The 20855-nt window shown below is 39.6% G+C and overlaps 1 protein-coding gene across 1 annotated transcript in view; it reads left to right on the forward strand.

Annotated features, from left to right (window-relative positions):
• Positions 1-254: 254 nt before the first annotated feature.
• Positions 255-20855, forward strand: part of ENTPD7 (ectonucleoside triphosphate diphosphohydrolase 7) — a 41214-nt gene continuing 20613 nt past the window's right edge. The window contains exons 1-6 of the mRNA XM_046026865.1: positions 255-394; positions 637-739; positions 2334-2516; positions 14961-15166; positions 15426-15576; positions 19725-19828. Coding sequence (XP_045882821.1) covers positions 732-739; positions 2334-2516; positions 14961-15166; positions 15426-15576; positions 19725-19828 — 652 coding nt within the window. The 5' untranslated portion in view covers positions 255-394; positions 637-731. The remainder of the gene's footprint in view (positions 395-636; positions 740-2333; positions 2517-14960; positions 15167-15425; positions 15577-19724; positions 19829-20855) is intronic.

Here is a 20855-nt window from a genome sequence, read left to right on the forward strand (position 1 = left end):
CAGGAGGGCAGCGGGCGCAGGGCACCCCTATACCGCTTTGCCCAGCTCAAGAGAGCGCCTACCGGGCCCTTCGGGGCGGAGCTACGGCACGACGCCTTTCCGGATTGGACGCGCGCTAAATCCCGGGGCGGGCATTAGAAGCCGAACGCTCTCGGGGACTGGCCCCTCTGGCGAACGGACGTGCGGCCGGCGCAGCTAGTTCGCCGCGGCCCCGGCTGGGTGGAGGCTGGACTCCTCTCAGCGGGTCGGCCGTCCGTCATTGGCTCCCTGCGGTTTCCTTGGGGACGTGGCGCCGCCGCTCCCCCAGGCCTCTTTCCGGCTGGGCGAAAGGCCGCGGGGAAGCGCTCTGGACCCGACGGAACGTTGACGAGGGAGTCTGCGGGCCGCTCGACCTGTGAGTGCGAGCGGGGGAGGGCCGCGGGGCTGGGAGGGTAAGTGGGCACCCCCACATCGCCCCCTGGGAAGCACCGCTGCCTCGAGAACGCCCGGCTCCCGGCGAGTCGGCTTAGCGTCAGCTGCGCCCCGGGAAAAAGAGCGGAAGCATATGGGGTGCGTGGGCGCCTTGGCCTTCCCTCGGAGGTGTAGTCCTGTGGGCACTGCTGGAGGTAAGCCTGAAACCCCACGAACTCTTAACAGGCTGCAGACTTAGGAGATGCCTGAGACAAGGAGACCAATTTCTCAGGGCAAAAAGAAAAGGAGGTGACAGGCACTGAGACCACTGAAGGGATCCCATGGCTAGGTAAGGCTGCTCATTTTCTCCTCAGATTGGGGCTCAGTTGGGGGTGGCAGGTAGGTGGAGGGGCCCTGGGATGTTTTTACAAGTGAGGTCTGTCCTAGTGCTGCATCTGGACTTGGCTGCTTGGTCAGATGGATGCAAAGAAGATCAAAGTGACTTTTTTTTTTTTTTTTTTTTTTTTTGACGGCAGACACAACTGTAGTTTCTGGCTCATAACCCCAAGGGTGATGGAGTGAGTGCTTGCTGACATGTGAAAAGTGCTAAAATGTAATGTTCTTTCAGATTTCCATTTGAGTGAGGCTACATGCTTTTTCAGGAGGTTAAGCAAAGTTTTTTTTTTTTTAAATGAACTTTGAAAATAGGCTGAGGTCCTTTTGAATCAATATGGAAAGTGAACTTCATATCATAGTTGAGTATGTGTATCCATACATTGTGATGCTCTGAAACTTTCAGAAAAGATTAATGTGAATCAAAATGTATCAGATTGAACAGTTGTCAAATAGAGTAAGCGGGGAGAGATGCAGAACAGTAGATACGGTGTAAAATCAGAGGAATGGAGATACACACGTGTGTATTGTCATACATGATACACATTTATGCATGTGTAAACATGGAATATCCCTGGAAAAATATATAGAAAACGGTACCAGTGGTTGCCTTTGAGTGGGGAATTGGTTGGTTAAGGCCAAAGGCTCATTTTCCACTATATGTCCTTTCAAACTTATTTTTTTCTTACCATGTGCATATTTTATTTATTAAAATATTTTTTAAAAAATTAGTTGGAAAATATTCTGACTATCCGTTTTTTTGGACCTCATTCTTTTTTTTTTAAATGCTCGTTTTTTTTTAAGATTTTTTTTTTATATTTTATTTATTTTTATTTGACAGAGAGAGAGGACACAAGTAGGCAGAGAGGCAGGCAGAGAGAGAGGGAGAAACAGGCTCCCCACTGAGCAGAGAGCCTGATGCGGGGCTCCATCCCAGGACCCTGAGATCATGACCCGAGCCAAAGGCAGAGGCTTAAACCACTGAGCCACCCAGGAGCCCCTTTTTTTAAGATTTTTATTTTATTTATTTGACAGACAGAGATCACAAGTAGGCAGATAGGCAGGCAGAGAGAGAGAGAGAAGAAGAGAAGCAGGCCTCCTGCTGAACAGAGAGCCCGATGTGGGGCTCCATCCCAGGACCCTGGGATCATGACCTGAGCCAAAAGCAGAGGCTTTAACCCACTGAGCTGCCCAGGTGCCCCTGGACATCATTCTTGATGGGAATGCTGTAGTTGTTTCATTCCTCAGTGTTAAAGATTGACCAGGGAAACTGGTGATCTTTCCATAAACATGAGATTAATTCTTTGAATTACACCCAAAAGAGCAGATAGTGGGAAAAGAGCGGGTAAGGCTTTTCTGATTTATAGAAGCACTATGAACTATGTAGGTTCTTTTCTAAAGCTCTGAGACTAAGAGAACATCGATAGACTTCTGGTGGGATACATTTTTGCCTTTATTAGGAAGGGCTTTAGTTCAGTTTAAAAACCATTTTTTGAGCACTCAACCATAGAGACTTTCCTTACTTACTAATAATGTTTGTCTCATTTCAGGATCAGTTTTTCCTACCTCTGCCCAGCCTCCTGGTACTTTACTGTGCCCACAGTGAGTCCATTTCCACGTCAGCGGGTAGCATTCTTAGGACTCTTCTTCATATCCTGTCTCCTTTTACTTATGTTAATCGTGGACTTTCGACATTGGGGTGCTTCATTACCACGAGATAGGCAATATGAAAGGTGAGTCAGCTTTAGATCTCTTTGATCAGACCTGGCATTGAAGTCATAAATATTTTGTCATTTAACTTACTACTACCTTTGACCCTTTGGGGGAATACTGCACTTTTATTAGTAAAATTGCATGCCACTTATTACATAAAGATCTTAAATCCCGTTTTGACAATGTTCACTTTTGATTCAGGAATGCTGATGGTGCGTTTTAATCATGAAAGGCATCTTTCTATATTCTTGTTTTGGTGGGCTGACTTATTGGATGCATAAATGTTTAGGATTGTTATATATTCTTGATGAATGAACCCTTTTATCAGTATTAAATGACTTTTTAAAAAATCCTTGGTTATATTTTTTGCTCTGAAATCTTGTCTGGTATTAATATAATTACTCCAGCTTTCTTTTAATTAGTGTTATCATTATAGATGTTTTCCCATCTTTTTTGTTTTAGCCTTTATGTCATTATATTTTATATCTACCCAGTTTTTTTTTATAAGTAACTGCTTTTTGTCCAGTCTGACAATGTCTGCCTTTTATTTGAAGTGTTTAGGTCATTTGCATTTTATGTGATTATTGATTATGCTTAGGCTTAAATCTGTCTTGCTATTTGTTTTCTGCTTGTCACATCTGTTCTTTGTTTGCTTTTCCTCTTTTCCTCCCTTCTTTTGAATTGAGTACATTTTTAAAATTCCATTTTATCTCTTTTGTTGGCTGAGTAGATATAACTCTGGGTTTTTTAATTTTTCAAAAATTTTTTTTAGTGGTTGTTTAGGGCTTAGGGTTTATAGTATATATTTTTAACTTATCATAGACTACCTTCAAGTAATATAATTCCTCTTCCCGCATACCTCTTTATCTCTTCCCCTGGGTCTTTGTGCTATTGTTACACATTATTCTTCCACATATGTTATAAACACCATATATTGTTATTATTTTTGCTTTAAATATTTAATTGTCTTTTAAAGAGATTTCAGAAAAAACAGCTGATATATTTCTCATTTCTGGGCCTTTTCATTCCTTTGTACTGTAGTTCATATTTCCATCTGGTATTTGTTCGTTTTGCGTAAAGGACTTCCTTTAACATTTCTGGTAGTGTGAGTTTGTAATTGGAGAGTTCTTTCAACTTTTATGACCAAAAAAGTCATTTAGCTTTCCTTTGAAAATATTTGTGGGGTATGGAGCTCTAGATTGATCTTTTTTTTTTTTTTTTCTTTCATTACTTTAGAAATGATGCTTCACAGGGTGCCTGGGTGGCTCAGTTGGTTAAGCAACTTCTTTCCGCTCAGGTCATGATCTGAGGGTCCTGGGATCGAGCCCCATGGCTCACCAGGGAGCCTGCTTCTCCCTCTCCCTCTGCCTGCTACTCTGCCTGCTTGTACTCACTCTCTCTCTGTCCAATAAATAAATAAAATTAAAAAGAAAAAAAGAAATGATGCTTCACTGTCTTCTGCATTGCATTCTTTCTGAGGAGAAGTCTGCTGTAATTCTTAAATCTTGTTCTCTGTACATCACGTGTCTTTCCTCTAGCTTTTTACATTTATCACTGGTTTTGAGCAATTTGATTATGACGTGCCTTCGTGTAGTTTTCTTCATGATCCTTTTACTTGTGATTTGTTGATTCTTGCATCTATGGATTTATATGTTTTTATCAAATTCAGAAAAACTTTGACCATTATTTCTTCAAATATTTTTTCCCGACCTCCTCTACTTTTTCTTTGGTATCTTCAGTCACATACATATTGAACCATGTGAAGTTTTCTCACAGCCCACTCATTTTTTTTTTCCAGTCTTTTTTCTCTCTGTGTTTCTTTCTGGATATTTTATATTGCTGTGTCTTCCAGTTCACTAGTATTTTCTTTTATAAAGTCTAATCTACTGTTAGTTCCTTCCAGTGAGTGCTAAATACCTTTTTTTTTTTTTTCTGGAAAATACATCTAAATTATTTGATATAGTTTTAATGCCTCACCAATTACATAGAAGATCTGTATCTTTTATAACAATGATTTGTGTTGCTCTTGTTTTTTGAGGTTAGTTTCTGATTAGGCTACAAAGTGAAATGACGATGTGTTGTGTTCATCATCAATATGACTTTCTCTTTGTTGTTTCTCAGTATCAGGAGACTTTGGGCTGCAAGTGACAGCCAAACTGACTTAAATAAAAAGAAAGCTTATTGGCTCACATAACTAGAAGTCCAGGAGCAAAGGGACGATCAGTGCAACATTGACTGTAAGACTGAGAATCTCTGTCTCCATTTTCCACAGTGTCAACTTGTTGGATGGTTGTAAGATCGCAGCTAGTAGCCACTAGGGCTACATACATCCACACTCATGTCCTACGGGAGGGAAACAGGTCTTCTACTCCTTTGTGTGAGAATGAAGAGAACTCCTCCTGGAAACATCTTGTGACCACTCCCCTTAATATTTCTGTGTTGTTCTGTCCCTATAATTTCTCATTTCCACTTCACTTTGGTCATTCATCCATGAGTTCATTCAGCAAGCATTTATTGAGCAACCACTGTGTGCTGGGTGATGACAGGCAGTAGGACGTGGAGACTTTGGTACATTTATTCAAGAAGTTTATGTTTCCACCTTTCCTCCCTCAACAACACTATTCATTTGTATTTTTCATTCTGTCTTTCTGAAGAAGGAATATTTGTTTAGAGGACTATAGTTGTCAATAATCAGCTTTAAGCAGTCTGTTAGCTTCAAAGAACTAAATCCATAGTTTGAGGGTTTTAAAATGCTTTTGAGATTTTCTTGACACACCCAAGGACAGTTTTCCACTGGAAGACAGCATGGTCTAATTATGGAATTCTATGTGGGTTAATATGGCTAGAGTAAAGACTGTTAGGGAATGAGTGGTGAGCTTTGTGGCTGGAGAGGTAAATCAGGTTGAGCCTGTTAAGTCATTTGAGGGGGTTTAGACATTATTTTCAGGGCAGACGGAAGGCTTTGAAAGGCTTTAAAGAGTGATATGATTGGAATTTCTTTTTTTTTTTTTTTTTAAATTTCTTTTTAAAGAAAGCTCACTTTCGTGGCATTGTGGCGAATGGATTGGAGGGGAATAAACATGAAAGGAGGGAGATGGACTGGAATACTCCAGTAGAGATGATGGTCACCTGAACTTGGGTGGAAGCAGCGATAATGGAGAGAAAGAAGTAAATGTATTTGAGGGGTATGTGGGAGGTAGAGTGATCTGATATTCTTGTCCACCGCTCTACCCCAAGTGGCAAGATCTGATAAATACTGAAGTTGAATTAATCGCAACAAGTTAGCTGCAGAACTAAGGGACACACTGTGCCTGTGTGGTTATCTTACCAAAGTCCTGACCCCTGTAATGCTCTAGTTGAGCAGTCAGCAGCCACATAGCCTAGAGCTCCTGTTCTTTATTGTGAGGTTATGTGCATATTGCCACAAATTACTGTGTATCATTACATTTCACTCATGGCAGCCCCTGTGAGTCATTTTGGAAGCAAACATTCATTGAGAGTTTGCTATGTGCTTGCCACTGTTGTAGATATTAAGGTACAAAGATGAATAAAACGTGGCTTCTGAACTCATGGAGTTCATAATCTAGTTAGGGAGGCAGATGTGAAGGAAGAATTATTTCCCAATGAGATAATAGTTTATATATATACATATATATCTGTGTAGAATCAGGAACTGTACACAGTCAAGAATCAGGAACAAAGAATCAGAAATTAATCAGCAGAGGCCTGTGAGTAACTAAAGTCGATATCCTTAAGCTTGTGCACTTTGCTGATAAGATAGTCTTTCCCATAGACCCTGTTTGCTTTTATTTTACACACTGTGTTAATTAGCTTGGATTCGTCTTGTCTCAGAACACAGCATATAAACGGCAAAAATTAGACCGTGGTAGTAGGAAGGGTATGCTGACCATTAGATGCGGGCACACTGATGACAATTGTCAATAAATAATATGCTGGCATCTTGACAGTGAGGCAGGAGAGAGTCTTTTATTTGAAATAATCTTGATTTTTCTGTTCTCTAATTCCATTTTCTGCCCTATAGATATACATTGATATTCCTTCCAGAATTTTTTTCTTCCTGGTTATTGAGGTTTTTATATTGTATACTTATATATAGTCATATTTTTTCCAACTTAAATCGTTCCAGTTCTCATGATGAAATTATATCAGTAGTTTGTATTGAAAAAAATAATTTGAAATTTTTACAGCCATTGGTGGAACTTAGTATATTTCTTCTGAGGCAATGTGACCCAGGATTTTAGAAGCCTGCATGAGGGTTTTCCTTCTGTAGTTTCAAAACTGAAGAGTTGTTGTATTTTTTTGTTTGTTTATTATGAACATGTACCCATATTGCTTCAGGAAGGAGAAATTGGGAGGTTTGCATCAGAACTAGAATTTCAGAAAAGATAAATTTAGACAGTGATGGGGGTATCAGTAAGGCTAGAATCCAGAGCTGTTTTTAACAGGCTTTATTTTTTAGAGCAGTTTTAGGTTCACAGCTAAGTTTATCAGAAGTAACAGAAGTTTCCCAGATACTCTCTACCCCTACATGCATAGCAAAGCGATTTTTTTTTTAACGATTTTATTTATTTATTTGACAGACAGAGATCAAGGTACACAGGCAGGCAGAGAGAGAGAGAGGAGGAAGCAGCCTCCCTGCTGAGCAGAGAACCCGATGTGGGCCTCGATCCCAGGATCCTGGGATCATGACCTGAGCCGAAGGCAGAGTCTTTAACCCACTGAGCCACCCAGGCGCCCTAGCAAAGCTATTTTTAAGAGTAATTTTTCTTAGATGTGTGTTTTAATCAACTCTTTGTCTGGCATGTGCTCTATAAGTAGTGCTCTGACAACTTCATCAGACTTACTACATATTTTACTGCTTATTTATTCATTCATCTTTTCACTTACTGAGCAAATATTATTGTCTACACTGTGGCATCCAATAGGGTACCCACTTGGCACAGTGGCTATTTAAGTTTAAATTAATTAAAATAAAATAAAATAAAATAAATTCAGTTCCTCACTTGCCCTAGCCACATTTCAGCAGCTCACTGGCCACATGTGGCTAGTGGCTATCCTATTGGACAGATGGGGAATGTTTCGATCATAGCAGAGAGTCCTGTTGAAAAATTTTAGCCCTAGGTAAATTATTAATAATTTTTAGTATAAGGGGCACTTTTAGCATGTATACGTATATAGAGTACAAGACAAATGATAAACTGTTCTTACTTAAATGTTCTGTATATTCAATGAATTTCTTCTAAACCTTAATGTTTAGTATTATTCACTTTTTTGTAACCTCACTACTGTCTTCATTAGAGAGGAAATTTTTGTCTGGTTTACTGTTCTGAACCATGTCTTTGGTACCTGTTAAAAGGTGGTGCCAGGGCTCCTGGGTGGCTCAGTCAGTTAAGCATCCAACTCTTGATTTTGGCTCAGGTCATTATCTCAGGGTCATGAGATCGAGCCCTGCATCAGGCTCTGCACTGGGCATAAAGCCTGCTTACGATTCTCTTCCTCTCCTTCTGCTCCTCCTCCTCCCAGAAGAAGGGTGGTGCCTTCATGTTCCTTTGTCATCTAGGTATAACTGTGAATGAGAGGTTCTGCGTCAGCAATGGGCTCAGTACTGGCCTTCCTTCGGAATTTCAATTCTATTTAAAGCAAGTTGAAAAGAGACATTCTTTTGGTTAGGATAAAATGATAAACTTTGAGATATTCAGATGAAGTTAAGGCTTCCTATGTATAATAGAAAAATTCAGAGATTTTTTCCTAGTGAAATTGAAGGCATTTACCTGCATTCTTTGGCATTTATTCATTTATTCACTTACTTGTTCTTTAATGGTCTTTATAGTGTTTATAAGCAGAGCTTTAAATTATAAATGCCCCTGACTGCTGTGATTAATCTTGTTAGGAGATAAGCAATAACCTTTAAGATGTTTTCCTGCACATTTATTACTATCATCAATCATGCACAGCTACTTTCCGTATAATGTCATTATATTTGGTTCTGAGCCTTGAATGGAGTTGAAAGAGTATGATGACATTCAGCAAAAAGCTGGTAGCTCCATACTGATGGGGGTTTCTTTAATGGACTTTTGGCATGTTGCTGAGTTCTGTTTGAACTCTAGAAGTGGTATAATTAGTGTTGGTTGTAAGCTAGGTAATGGTTTGGTCAGTTACCACCCCGATGCTGTTAATGTTTTCAGGGTAATGGCGGTGAAAGCCACTATCTTCCAGTTTTATCTTGGGTGATGTATATGTGAGTAATTCTCTTTTCATTGACCAAGCAGTGAGTAGAGGGAAATCAGGTTTCTCAAATAGAAACAGTATGTGTATGTGTGTAGGGGGATTAAATATGTGGGATAATGAATCATATCTGTCCTGGGAAAGCAGATATGAGGGATTCCAGAGCTTTTGGAACTTTTCTCATGGACTTTATGTCTTTAGGAATTAATTTAGTGTAATGTCAGCAAAGCAGGAGAGTCCAGCAGTGCAAGTAATTGATCATGATGGCTAAGGCCAGGACTGAAAATCACAAATGAAAACATTCAGGAAAGGACCATTGATCCATTCATAGCAGGAGCCTGGACAGAGGAAGACCCGCAGGTGTTTGAAAACTGTAAGAAGCCTGATTAGATCATTAGAAACCCAAGTTTCAGAAAGAGGCGATGCTATTATTTCCCAAAGGGGAAAATTGTTCTTCAATTACTCATTTGTATGCATGATGAGAAAGATGGAGGCTTCCTGCTGACTGCAGCCATTAAGCAAAGACTCAAGTGGGAAGTGTAACATAAATGCTGTCTGGTCCTAGCTTTCACCGTTGTGTTCAAAGGTCAGCTGACATTTGTGACTAATGCACACATGGAGACTTCTAAGAGACAAGAACACAAAGTCGACTTGGACCCAACTTAGAGTTGCTTATCTTGACAAGAACCCAGGAGGGTGACAGGATGCTTTGAAAAGCTATTGAAATTTTCTGAGGAGACCAATTGACGTTGAGTATGTATAGCTAGACAGCTAACAAAGACATAGAGGAGTTAACAAACGCACAGCGCTGTATTGTGAGCTCTGGACCAAACCAGCCAGTATTGGTTGGTACATGTCAGAGAAATGTGAGGAATACCGTGACAGTTCGGAGATACCGCTGGTAAAGTTTTTGCGCTTAAGAAATGCAAAGGTGAAACAAAGAAGTACGAAAGAAGTCTTAGGGGCTCATACTGGAATATAAACAAACTGCAACTGCTTCAAGGGAGTAATGACACTCCACATTTTAAAACAGAAGAAGGAGGCCTTTTCAAATCATTGTGAGTATTACAAGAGTCAGCATTGTTGAGTGGAGGCTTAAGAACTGGGAAGCCATGTCAAAGAAGGAAAGGGGGAGAAATAGGTAGAGAAGCAGGTGGATGTTCCAGAGAACAGCGGTTCTGGAACAGAGAGCAGTGGTTGTCAAAGTGTTTACTGACCCTTGGGAGTTCCTGAGACCCTTTCATGGTGTCTGTGAGGTCAAAATTAGGCCAAAACTGTTTTTGTAATACCTACTAAGATGTTATTTGCTCTTTTTTTAATTGCTAAGAAAGACATAACATAAAATTACCATCTCAAACACTCTTTTTTTTTTTTTTTTAAAGATTTTATTTATTTATTTGACAGACAGAGATCACAAGTAGGTAGAGAGGCAGGCAGAGAGAGAGGGGGAAGCAGGCCCCCTGATGAGCAGAGAGCCTGACGCGGGTCTTGATGCCAGGACACTAAGATCATGACCTGAGCTGAAGGCAGAGGCTTAACCCACTGGGCCACCCAGGTGCCCCATCAACCACTTTTTTTTTTTTCAGAGATTTTATTTATTTATCTGACACAGAGAGATCACAAGTAGACAGAGAGGCAGGCATAGGGAGAGAGAGAGAGGGAAGCAGGCTCGCTGCTGAGCAGAGAGCCCGATGCGGGACTCAATCCCAGGACCCTGAGATCATGACCCGAGCCGAAGGCAGCGGCTTAACCCACTGAGCCACCCAGGCGCCCCCCATCAACCACTTTTAATAATACAGTTCAGTAGTGTTAACTATATTCACATTGTCATTTAACCAAACTCCAGAACTTGTTCATCTTGCAATTCTGAATTCTCTGCCCATTGAACAACATCTCCCCTTTTTTCCCTCCCCACGCCAACTCCTGGTAGCCACTATTCTGTTTTCTGTTTTGATGAATATGGCTGCTTTACTCTTATATAAGTGGAACCATACAGTATTTGTCTTTCGTGACTGGCTTGTTTTACTTAGCATGATAACCTCAAGATTCACCCATATCATAGCATAAGGCAAAGTTTCCTTCTCTTTTAAAGGTGAATAATATTCCATTTTATGTATACACCACATTTTGTTTATTCATCTGTCCATGGATATTTATGTTGTTTCTACCTCTTGGCTACAGTGGTGGTTTTTTGCCCTTTTCACTGAGTTGACATTTATACTAATGATGCAAAGCAACGGGTAGGTAAAACTCAGGTGCCTTAGCACAAATCAAGATGGAGGCACCACATTATGCTATTAGTTATTGTAATCATCATTGTCACATAGTTGTAATGGGGAAAAAAATTCCAGTTCCATTTAAGAATGTCTTTTTCAGGGGCGCCTGGGTGGCTCAGTGGGTTGAAGCCTCTGCCTTCGGCTCTGCTCATGATCCCAGGGTCCTGGGATCAAGCCCCGCATCAGGCTCTCTGCTGAGCAGGGAGCCTGCTTCCTCCTCTCTCTCTGCCTGCCTCTCTGCCTACTTGTAATCTCTGTCTGTCAAATAAATAAATAAAATCTTTAAAAAAAAAAGAATGTTTTTTTCATATTCTGTGTGACAGAATTGGAAATATGTATTAAGCACTTGTGATGCACACTGGAGTTTTCTTGAGGAAAAGCCCTTGGGCAGTTGTTCGGTTTATGAACTGCTTTTATCATGGAATATTATTTTTACTTGAAAGAATGATTACCAGAAAAGCTATGGTTTTCAGACTTGGATAGTTCATAGATTATTTTTTTTGAAAACAAATGAAGTAAAAGCCTGTCATTTTAAGGAAAACAACTGTCAGTGTTTATTGCTGATGATAAAATTTGAGCTTTCTGGGGCACCTGGGTGGCTCAGTGGGTTAAAGCCACTGCCTTCAGCTCAGGTCATGATCCCAGGGTCCTGGGATCGAGCCCCGCATTGGGCTCTCTGCTTGGCGGGGAGCCTGCTTCCTCTCCCTCTCTCTGTCTGTCTCTCTGCCTACTTGTGATCTCTGTCTGTCAAATAAATAAATTTAAAAAAAAATTTGTGCTTTCAACTGAAAATTAGCAGTTTGGAAAATTTGTGTCTGCAACTATGTGTTTGCTAGCTTCTCAATACTTAAATGACTTTTTTTTGATAATATGGGTAGTGATACTAATGAATGAGTGGGTGGGTTTTGTTTTTTTTAATACTGTAGAATGAAATGTGTCAATGTTGGGAAGATTTGCATCCTCAGTGAACTAGTATTTTTGAGTATAGGATGTTACAAAATTATGCAGGGATAAAAGTCATTCAAAGTGCAAGACAGACCAATGATTAACTTTATAGAGTATGAAACGTTTTTAGATAGGGTTTTAGAGTTCATGTTGCAACTAGCCTTTGAGAAACTTCACTTGTTGAATTTTAGTGTAATATTAAAGAAGACTATGCACAGTGATCTAAATGGTCTCTTAAAGTATTCCCTTTTCCAATAACATGTCTCCATGAAGCTGGATTTTTTCAAAAACTTCAGCCAAAACAACATATTGTAACAGATGGAATACAGAGGCAAATAATGAGAATCTAGCTGTCTTCTGCTAATCTACACACTAAAGAGATGTGCAAAACCATAACACAGTGCCACTCTTCTGAGTTTTTTTGTTTTAAAAAATAGTTATTTTTAGTGCTCGCTTCGGCAGCACATATACTAAAAAATAGTTATTTTTAGAAAATATATTAATATGTAATGAGTTTACTGTTATATCTAAATTAATAAATTCTAAAAATTTTTCTGTTTTATTTTCTAACATGATAAATATAAATAGATGTAACCCACATATACAAAAATTCTTTTGGATCCAATAATTTTTAGTTAAGGGTCTTGAGCCCCAAACATTTGAGAACCAATGAACTGGAGAAAAGTTATTCATTTAGCAGGAGGGAATGGGATTCAGAATCTAGTGAGAAAAGTAGGGGGGAAGGTTTTCAGAGGGGGAAAGCAGTGAAGGATCTGTGAAGCATATGAAGTAGAAAGATTGCTAAAATGAGAAATGAAAAGTCGCTGTGGGCAAGAGATTGCTTATCTTGCCTATGGTGTGCTGTGAGATTAGTATTTGCACAAATTCTGTAACTTGAACCCAGATATCTTCCCAGCTTTCATGTGATAGCAGTGACTGTCGTGAGTTGATCTGTGGATTATAAGCCCAGTTCAGCCCAGTCATTTGATCAGAATGGGTAAGTATGTGGTGGAACAGAGTCTTTGGGACTGTAAATTGACTAGACTGTAACAGTTTTTACCACCTGCTTCATTTCCCATAACTCACTGTGATGTCGGATCCAGAAAAAAGTTCTGCCTGACCGTATCTATGTAGTAATTTACAGCATTATATTGGAACCCAAATACATGTTCTTCCCTTATTTTGTATTGTAGCTTAGGAAAGGTACTTAGTTCCCTTTTTTTCTTTCCACACTGTTTCTAAATGGTCATCTATCTATTCATCAAGTTTGCTTTTCTGTCCAAAGTAGGGAATTCTGTGGTCTTCATAGCAATGTGAAATCATCAGTAAACATGGGCTAGATTGTCTTCAGGGGTGGGACATGGGGCTTATTGCCTAATCAGAGGTGGATTTCCTGCAGAGCTAATGATACCTATACTTCAAGGCCCCAGACATGTGTGGGCTCCTTTTGCATTTGTAATGTTGAATCTTTCTTTAAAAAGAACATCTCCCCAGTGGCACTGGCTTCAGGCTTCACAAAGCCTAGTTCTGAGGGCTTCTGTGTAAGGGTCTAGGGGATCTAGGAATTAGCTCTAAATATAGTGTTGAGTGACTAGGGAAGATAAAAGGAAGGTTGTTCAGCTGTAATACTTGAAAAAATTCACAGCATTGCTTTCATTTATTCAGCTATTACCTCAACCTATAGTAATACTTAATCAAATTTAAAGGAATTTTGAAGACATTTGAATCTGTCTGCCATGTAGTATGTATTCGTAGCACCGAGAAACAGCTCTTTTTCCATATAATAAGCTAAGAGCCGTTCTCCCGGAGCTGCCCTTCACGTGAGGCTTTTGAAGAGGAGTTGACAATATTTGTATTTTTCAGACCCTCAGGTTCTGAGTGAACTTTAATGTTTATTAAAACCTCAGCGCTCAGGAGCATTTTTACCAACCCTTAGACTTCTTTCCTTCTGGACTTTTCTGCCCTTTTCTTCCAAGAGTCTTTTATTATTTGCTCTCCCAATACTCATCACCTAACAACAAGAGCAGCGGCAGGACAGCGCAAAGCTAACCACTCAGCACTCTCATACTCTTAGTTTACTGATGAGAAAACAGTCTGAGAGAAGTTAGGTAACTTGCTGAAGGTCACACAGCATAGAAAGTGCTAGAGCTGAGATTCAAACCTTGGTGTTCTGATGGTAACATCTTCACTTGTTTCATCTTTCTGCTGTCAGCCAAATAAATATCTTGTAATAAGAATCTGAAAAAAAAATCCCACCACAAAGTACTGCTGTCCTTGGGCGTACAAGCTTTTTGTTTTTTGTTTTTTGTTTTTTTTTAAAGCAGTATAATGTTTTATTTTTTAAACGGGTGTTGGGCACAGAGGCATTGTCTTATTGTTATTACTTATACATACTTTAATAAACATTCTTTCTATGACTAAAAATAGCTTAAAAGATTATAGAGAAGAATATAGTATTTATAAAATACATTTTTTATTAGTGCAAATCTAGCACTAAAAAATACAAAGCAAAAAGCCCCATACATTTTTACCATCTAGAAACACGTATTAAGTGATAATCATTCCAAAGTATTCTTTAGATACAGAAAAGATAGAAGAGAAATTATTAGAATTCATTTAGTTAACCAATGTGTGTAACAAACTGCCCCGAATCTTAGTGGCTTATAACAACAAAAACCAGTAATTTACTCGGGCCTAGAAGTTCTTTAAAGTTGGTAAAAGATTTGGTACCTCAGCCAGTTTCAGAACTGCCTCCAAACATGGAGGAGTCTTTTAGTTCTCTGATTCCAGTGGCCTCTAGGCGAGCGAACTAGCTGTTGCCTCATACATATACATCAGTAACTATGGTCAGTGTTGTTTCATTCCTTAAGACGTGTGGTTCCATGTGGTTGGCACATATAGACAGTTAATGAAGACTCATGAACAAATGAATTAAAGTAGTGGTGCCTTTTGTGGACCTGAATGCTTGATACCAATCTCTCTTTCTGCCTGGCTTAGGTATTTGGCACGAGTTGGGGAGCTTGAAGCGACTGACACTGCAGACCCAACTCTGAATTACGGACTTGTTGTGGACTGTGGCAGCAGTGGCTCCCGGATTTTTGTTTATTTCTGGCCAAGACATAATGGCAACCCCCATGATTTGCTGGACATCAAACAGATGAGAGACCGCAACAGCCAGCCAGTCGTTAAAAAAATCAAACCAGGTACTAATCGGAATATATTTCATTGTCAGTCTCTTTTTATCTGCTGCAGGCATGAGAGAGGAAGGAAGAGGCAGAAGGAAAGAGGCAGAAAAAAGCTTTTTTTTCCTTGAGATTCTGGATAATGGAAGGGATATCTCATTCCTTGCTGCTCCTATCCTCACAAATAATTATGTGTTTAGGACGTTAAGCAGAACTCCATGGCGTATTAGTCTTCTGAGTCAATGTGATCTGCTTTTTAAAATATTTTGTCTTGCTTAAGGAATCTCTGCAATGGCAGACACCCCAGAACATGCCAGTGATTACCTTCGTCCTCTGCTGAGCTTTGCCGCTGCGCACGTGCCTGTGAAGAAGCACAAGGAGACACCTCTCTACATCCTCTGCACTGCAGGCATGCGGCTTCTCCCCGAGAGGTGAGGGCTGGGGTCTGGACACCAGAAAATGGCTGGTACAAGAGTTACTAGACGGATTCTGTTTTTTTTTTTTTTTTTTGAAGATTTTATTTATTTATTTGACAGAGAGAGAGAGAGATGGCGAGAGAGGGAACACAAGCAGGGGGAGTGCGAGAGGGAGAAGCAGGCTCCCCGCTGAGCAGGGAGCTCAATGCGGGGCTCGATCCTAGGACCCTAGGATCATGACCTGAGCCAAAGGCAGTTGCTTAACGGCTGTGCCACCCAGGCTCCCCACAAGACTGATTTCTACACATTGTTCTCTGTGTCTGGTCTGAACCATTGTCCCTGGTCTGAAGGTGGGCTGGGGGTATACCACACAGAGCTGGCAGGTGGCAGGCAGTAAAAGGCTCCTTGCTCAAAATAGAGCAGAGCCACCTCCACACATCATTATTTCACAATCTGTTGCTCAGAGCTTCATGTCATTTGCTTCTTTGGGATCGATATCTATCTGAGATGACTGTAATGATTGTTAGTTTTGATTGAGAAGCAATGGTGATGGTGGTAACTTTGAATCACTAGATGGGGTGCATAGTTACAGAAGGGCTGTAAGAGGTTCGTCTGAGTGACTGGGTACCGGGAGGCCAGTGGGAAAGGCTCTGGTAGGAATGCTGCTCTGTCTGCAACTGCCTGGCTCCCTGGTGATAGTTGGTGCTGCTTGCAAAGCTCAGTCTCCATTGCTTTAGACTAGCTTTTCCCATCCCAACCAGTCCAGTGTCCACTGGGCTTTGGTAGTTTAGCCCAGGATCTTGCCACCTGATCCCTCTTCCTTCTCTGGAAGAGGAGGAAGAGGAGGAGGAAGAGGCAGTGGCTATACTTAGGTCACACCCCTTCTTGTTTGTGATTTCTCCCCTTCGGCACCTCCCTGACCCCTGCACACTTATGGTCACGGGGTGGGAGTGACCTCCCTTAACCTTAGAATTTGTCCTCTTGGAATGTTCAAAGTCTCACAGGCATCAGGTATTTTTCAATTAGCTTAAATATTTTTTTTCTTGGTGAATAACAGTAACCTTTTCCAGGAAGTTTTGTTCTGTATGCTTGGCCAGCAACAACAAAAACCTCAGCCGTGAATGTAGGGCTTCGTATGGCTTATGTCAGATGTGCCAGAAAACACATGTCCACAGTTGTTGCCGTGGACTTCCTTCCTTCTGTTTAGACACGAGGTTACTGGTTTACTGTCTGGTCTACAGTTGAGGAGGAGATTATATAGCCATTTGTGGAAATGAGAGCTCTTCTAGCCCCTTATTTTTCCATTTATCTTGACCTTTAAAAAATTTTTGTCTTGTTTTTATTTTTATTTATTTTTATTTATTTTTTTATATTTTATTATTTATTTGACAGAGAGAGAGAGATCACAAGAAGGCAGAGAGGCAGGCAGAGAGAGAGGGAGAAACAGGCTCGCCACTGAGCAGAGAGCCCGATGTGGGGCTCGATCCCAGGACCCTGAGATCATGACCTGAGCCGAAGGCAGAGGCTTAAACCACTGAGCCACCCAGGCGCCCCTTGTTTTTATTTTTAAAACCAAATTTTAAAATATTATAGCTGCATTAAAGAAATCTTAAAAGTAAAACAAAACAAAACAAACCCCAAACACTGACATTCCTGCTGCCCTTTCAAAAGTGTTTCATTTTGTCACATTGCCTTCTCTCTGTACATCTATATGTAGTTTCTACAAGGTCGTAACCATACTGTATATGCAATTTAGGATTTTTTGTTTTGACGTAAGTAATATTCACATCGTTCAAAATTTAGAAATCCTGGGAAGAGTAGAGGTGACACAGGAATGCCACATCACAGGTCTGTGAGTGGTCTGCAGTCAACAGAGGGGAGCAAGGGGGAGGATGGCCTGAGAAAAAGCTGACTCAGAAGTCAGAAAGGCAGAGCCAACCAGGAGGATGATGGTTTGGCCATGTTTTGGGGGTCTGGAGCAAAGAGGATTGTCTCATTGTTTGACACCGCTCAGCACCGACTCTGTCAAAGGAGTTTCCATCTGGGAAAAACCCACTATGTAGCTCCATTCCATTTGTCTAAGGTGTTCACTGCATGGAAGCTCTGAATATTAATGTTTCTTTTATCTTAAGTATTTGTGAAGAGCTTGCCTTTTAACTTGCCTTCTGATCACCTCATCTAATTATGCCTGGATCTATCCTGAGCTTCTGAAATCATTGCTAGCTATTGAGGCAGCCATAGTTGTTGACATAAATGTAACCATCACTGCAAGAACCTGTTTTGTATAATTGATGCTTTACTAATTTATTAGTGTTTGTGAGCAGTGTTAAAAATGGGTTCAAATCACAGGGACTGTAATTTTGAAATGTATTAGCACTAGGTTTTATTTCTTTGCCAAAGTCCTGAACTAACAACTTGTTTTACCTCATTTTCATTTTGTAATGGAAATATCCTTAAAAAACTACAAATATAGTACAAGTTGATATTTAAGGGGAAAGAAAACTTTTGTTATGGAAAATTTCAAGCATAAAAAAAAAATAACAGCATGATGAATCTGTATTTTCTTACCCACCCAGCTTAACAATTACCAATATTTTGCCACTGAAAGTTTTTCTTTAATAAAGAAACAATAATTGAATTTTAGAGAGTCCTGTGCAGTATGTAAATTGCATGTACAGTATGGTTACGACCTTGTAGAAACTACATATACATGAAGAATTTTTTTGTTTCAATGTTTAATATAATTTGGGGTCACATTATATGTATTGTTTAATAACCTATTAGAACTCAAAATATATTGGACAGCTTTTCATATCAGTACATACAGATGTATATCAATCTCATTTCTTTTAACGTCTGTCTGGTATCACACTGTGTGGATATACCACAGGTTTTTTAACCAATACCTAATTATGTGCATTTAGGTTATTTTCACTTTTTCACTGTTACAAATAGTGTTGCAGTATTCTCTCCTTTTTGTATTCTTATCTGATGATTTCCTTGCAATACATTTCTAAAAGTGTAATAGCTGGTCCAGGATTAAGCACATTAAAAATGTGGATACATAGGCCTGGATTGCTCTTAGAAACACCATACCAGGAATTTGTATTCCAGACAGCAGTGTATACTGGTGCCTGATTCTTCCAAATCACTGCCCAAACCAACAAGCCTTCTTCTTTGGGTATTTTAGAAGCATATGCAATAGGGAGGGCAAAATAGTCCCTCTTATTACACACGCAAAATTCTTATTGCAAGAATTTTATATGTATAACAATGAGATTTTTTGTAAACTTATTTGACAGTATACTGGGAAATTATTACTTTAAATGTATTCTTCACTTTTAAGTGTTAACATTCTCCACTAAGTCATGCCAACAACTATCTGAGCCAATGGAATATTTTTGTAATGAGTAATTTTAAAAATCCAGGATAATTGCTCTCATTTTTAACCATATTCTCTAGATTCATATTATTACTTCTAGCTTTGTTTCTTTGCTCCTCTTTAATAACACTGATAACACAAAACTTTAGAGGTGAAAACAACCTTAGATAATAAGACTCAAACTTTGTCCCCAAATTGTTATAACCTTTGGATTTTGATCCTGATCTGGGTTTTTCAAATGATAAGATTTTTTATAAAGAAAAAAAACCCCAACCCTTGAAATATATAAAGGGAGATTAAAAAGTTCATTGTCAGCTTGTGTAAAGGATTATTAAAAACTTGTGGACCTAACAGTGCTCGTCGTGTGTTGACTTGAGGTGTTGTTTCTGTATTATGTAAGAGCTGAGGATGAGATTGTGTTCCTCAGTCTAACAGCTTCCGTTCACAGTAGTTAGGGATCATGTAATTACGAAACCGTGCTTCCTGCCACTTATACTGATTCAGCCTGTGAGAGGCACAGTACCACGGTCTCATCTTTTAACGCTATATGAATCGTAAAATTATAAAAAGGGAAAGTATTACTAGTACCACATTGCCTTTTAGGTAGGAGGATAAGTTTAAACCTTTGAAATCAAGAAGGTACTGGAAAGATGTAGGGCTCAACTGGTGGATGTCTGTATGAGCAGTGAGTTATAATGAGTCTGAGTAGAAGGTCAAGTTGAAGCTAATTGTGAGAAGAGTGTTTAACGATTAACTTTTATATGTTTTTTCTTTCTTGCAGAAAGCAGCTGGCCATCTTGGCTGATCTAGTGAGAGATTTACCGCTGGAGTTTGACTTCCTTTTTTCTCAGTCTCAGGCAGAAGTGATCTCTGGGAAGCAGGAAGGTAATGGGCCTCAAGGGGCACACTGGTTTGGCTCCCAGCCAACCATGGCATAGTCTCTCTGGTGGGGGTTTAGGATTACTTTATATATTTGATATTTACTTTCCTTCGATTAATTTTCTTGATTCTGCTGTATAGTTTTTTAATTATTATTGTTATTTGCATATTCTGCATTAGTATCTGTTTTAGAATGCTGCTTTTAGAGGGGAGGTGGGTGATGGACATTAAGGAGGGCATGTGATGTAATGAGCACTGGGTGTACATAGGACTGATGAATCACTGAACTCTGCCTCTGAAATGAATACTCCATATTTTAATTAATTGAATTTAAATTTTTTTACAATGGGAAAAAAAAGAATCCTGCTTCTAGAAGTCCTATGTTTATATTTGTTTTTAACTTTGTGCTAAGTACTATGTTTATAAGAAGGTATTCGATTTTCTTGGTAGTTAGACCCTTTAAGAATGATATAGTGTCCTTCTATAAATCTGACTGAAGTCTTTAGTTTAAAATCTAATTTGTCTGATATGAGAATCACTACCCCAGCTTTCCTTTGAGGCCTGTTGGCATGAAAGATGCTTCTCCATCCCTTCACTTTCAGTCTGGATGTATCTTTAGGTTCCATGTGTATCTGTTGTAGACAGCATATGGATGGGTCCTGTCGTTTTATCCAGTCTGCAACCTTGTGCCATTTTATGGGAGCATTTAGGCTGTTCACGTTTAGAGTGATTATTGAAAGATACGTTTTTATTGATATCATGTTGCCTGTGAAGTCCTTGTTTCTATAGATTGTGAATTTCTGTTCTATGTCACTCTTGGGTTCTTTCTTCCTTTATAGAGCCCCTCCTTAAGATTTCTTTTAGTTCCAGCTTGGTGATCACACACTCTTTTAAACTTTGCCGGTTTTGGAAGCTCTTTATCTGTCAATCCATTTTGAATGCCTTGTATGGTTGCCAGGTTTCTGTGGACAGGTCTGACGTTATTCTGATGGACCTTCCTCTGCACATAAGGAATCTCTTCCCCTTAGCTGCC

Source organism: Meles meles, chromosome 13, assembly GCF_922984935.1.
Source record: "Meles meles chromosome 13, mMelMel3.1 paternal haplotype, whole genome shotgun sequence".
NCBI lineage: Eukaryota > Metazoa > Chordata > Mammalia > Carnivora > Mustelidae > Meles > Meles meles.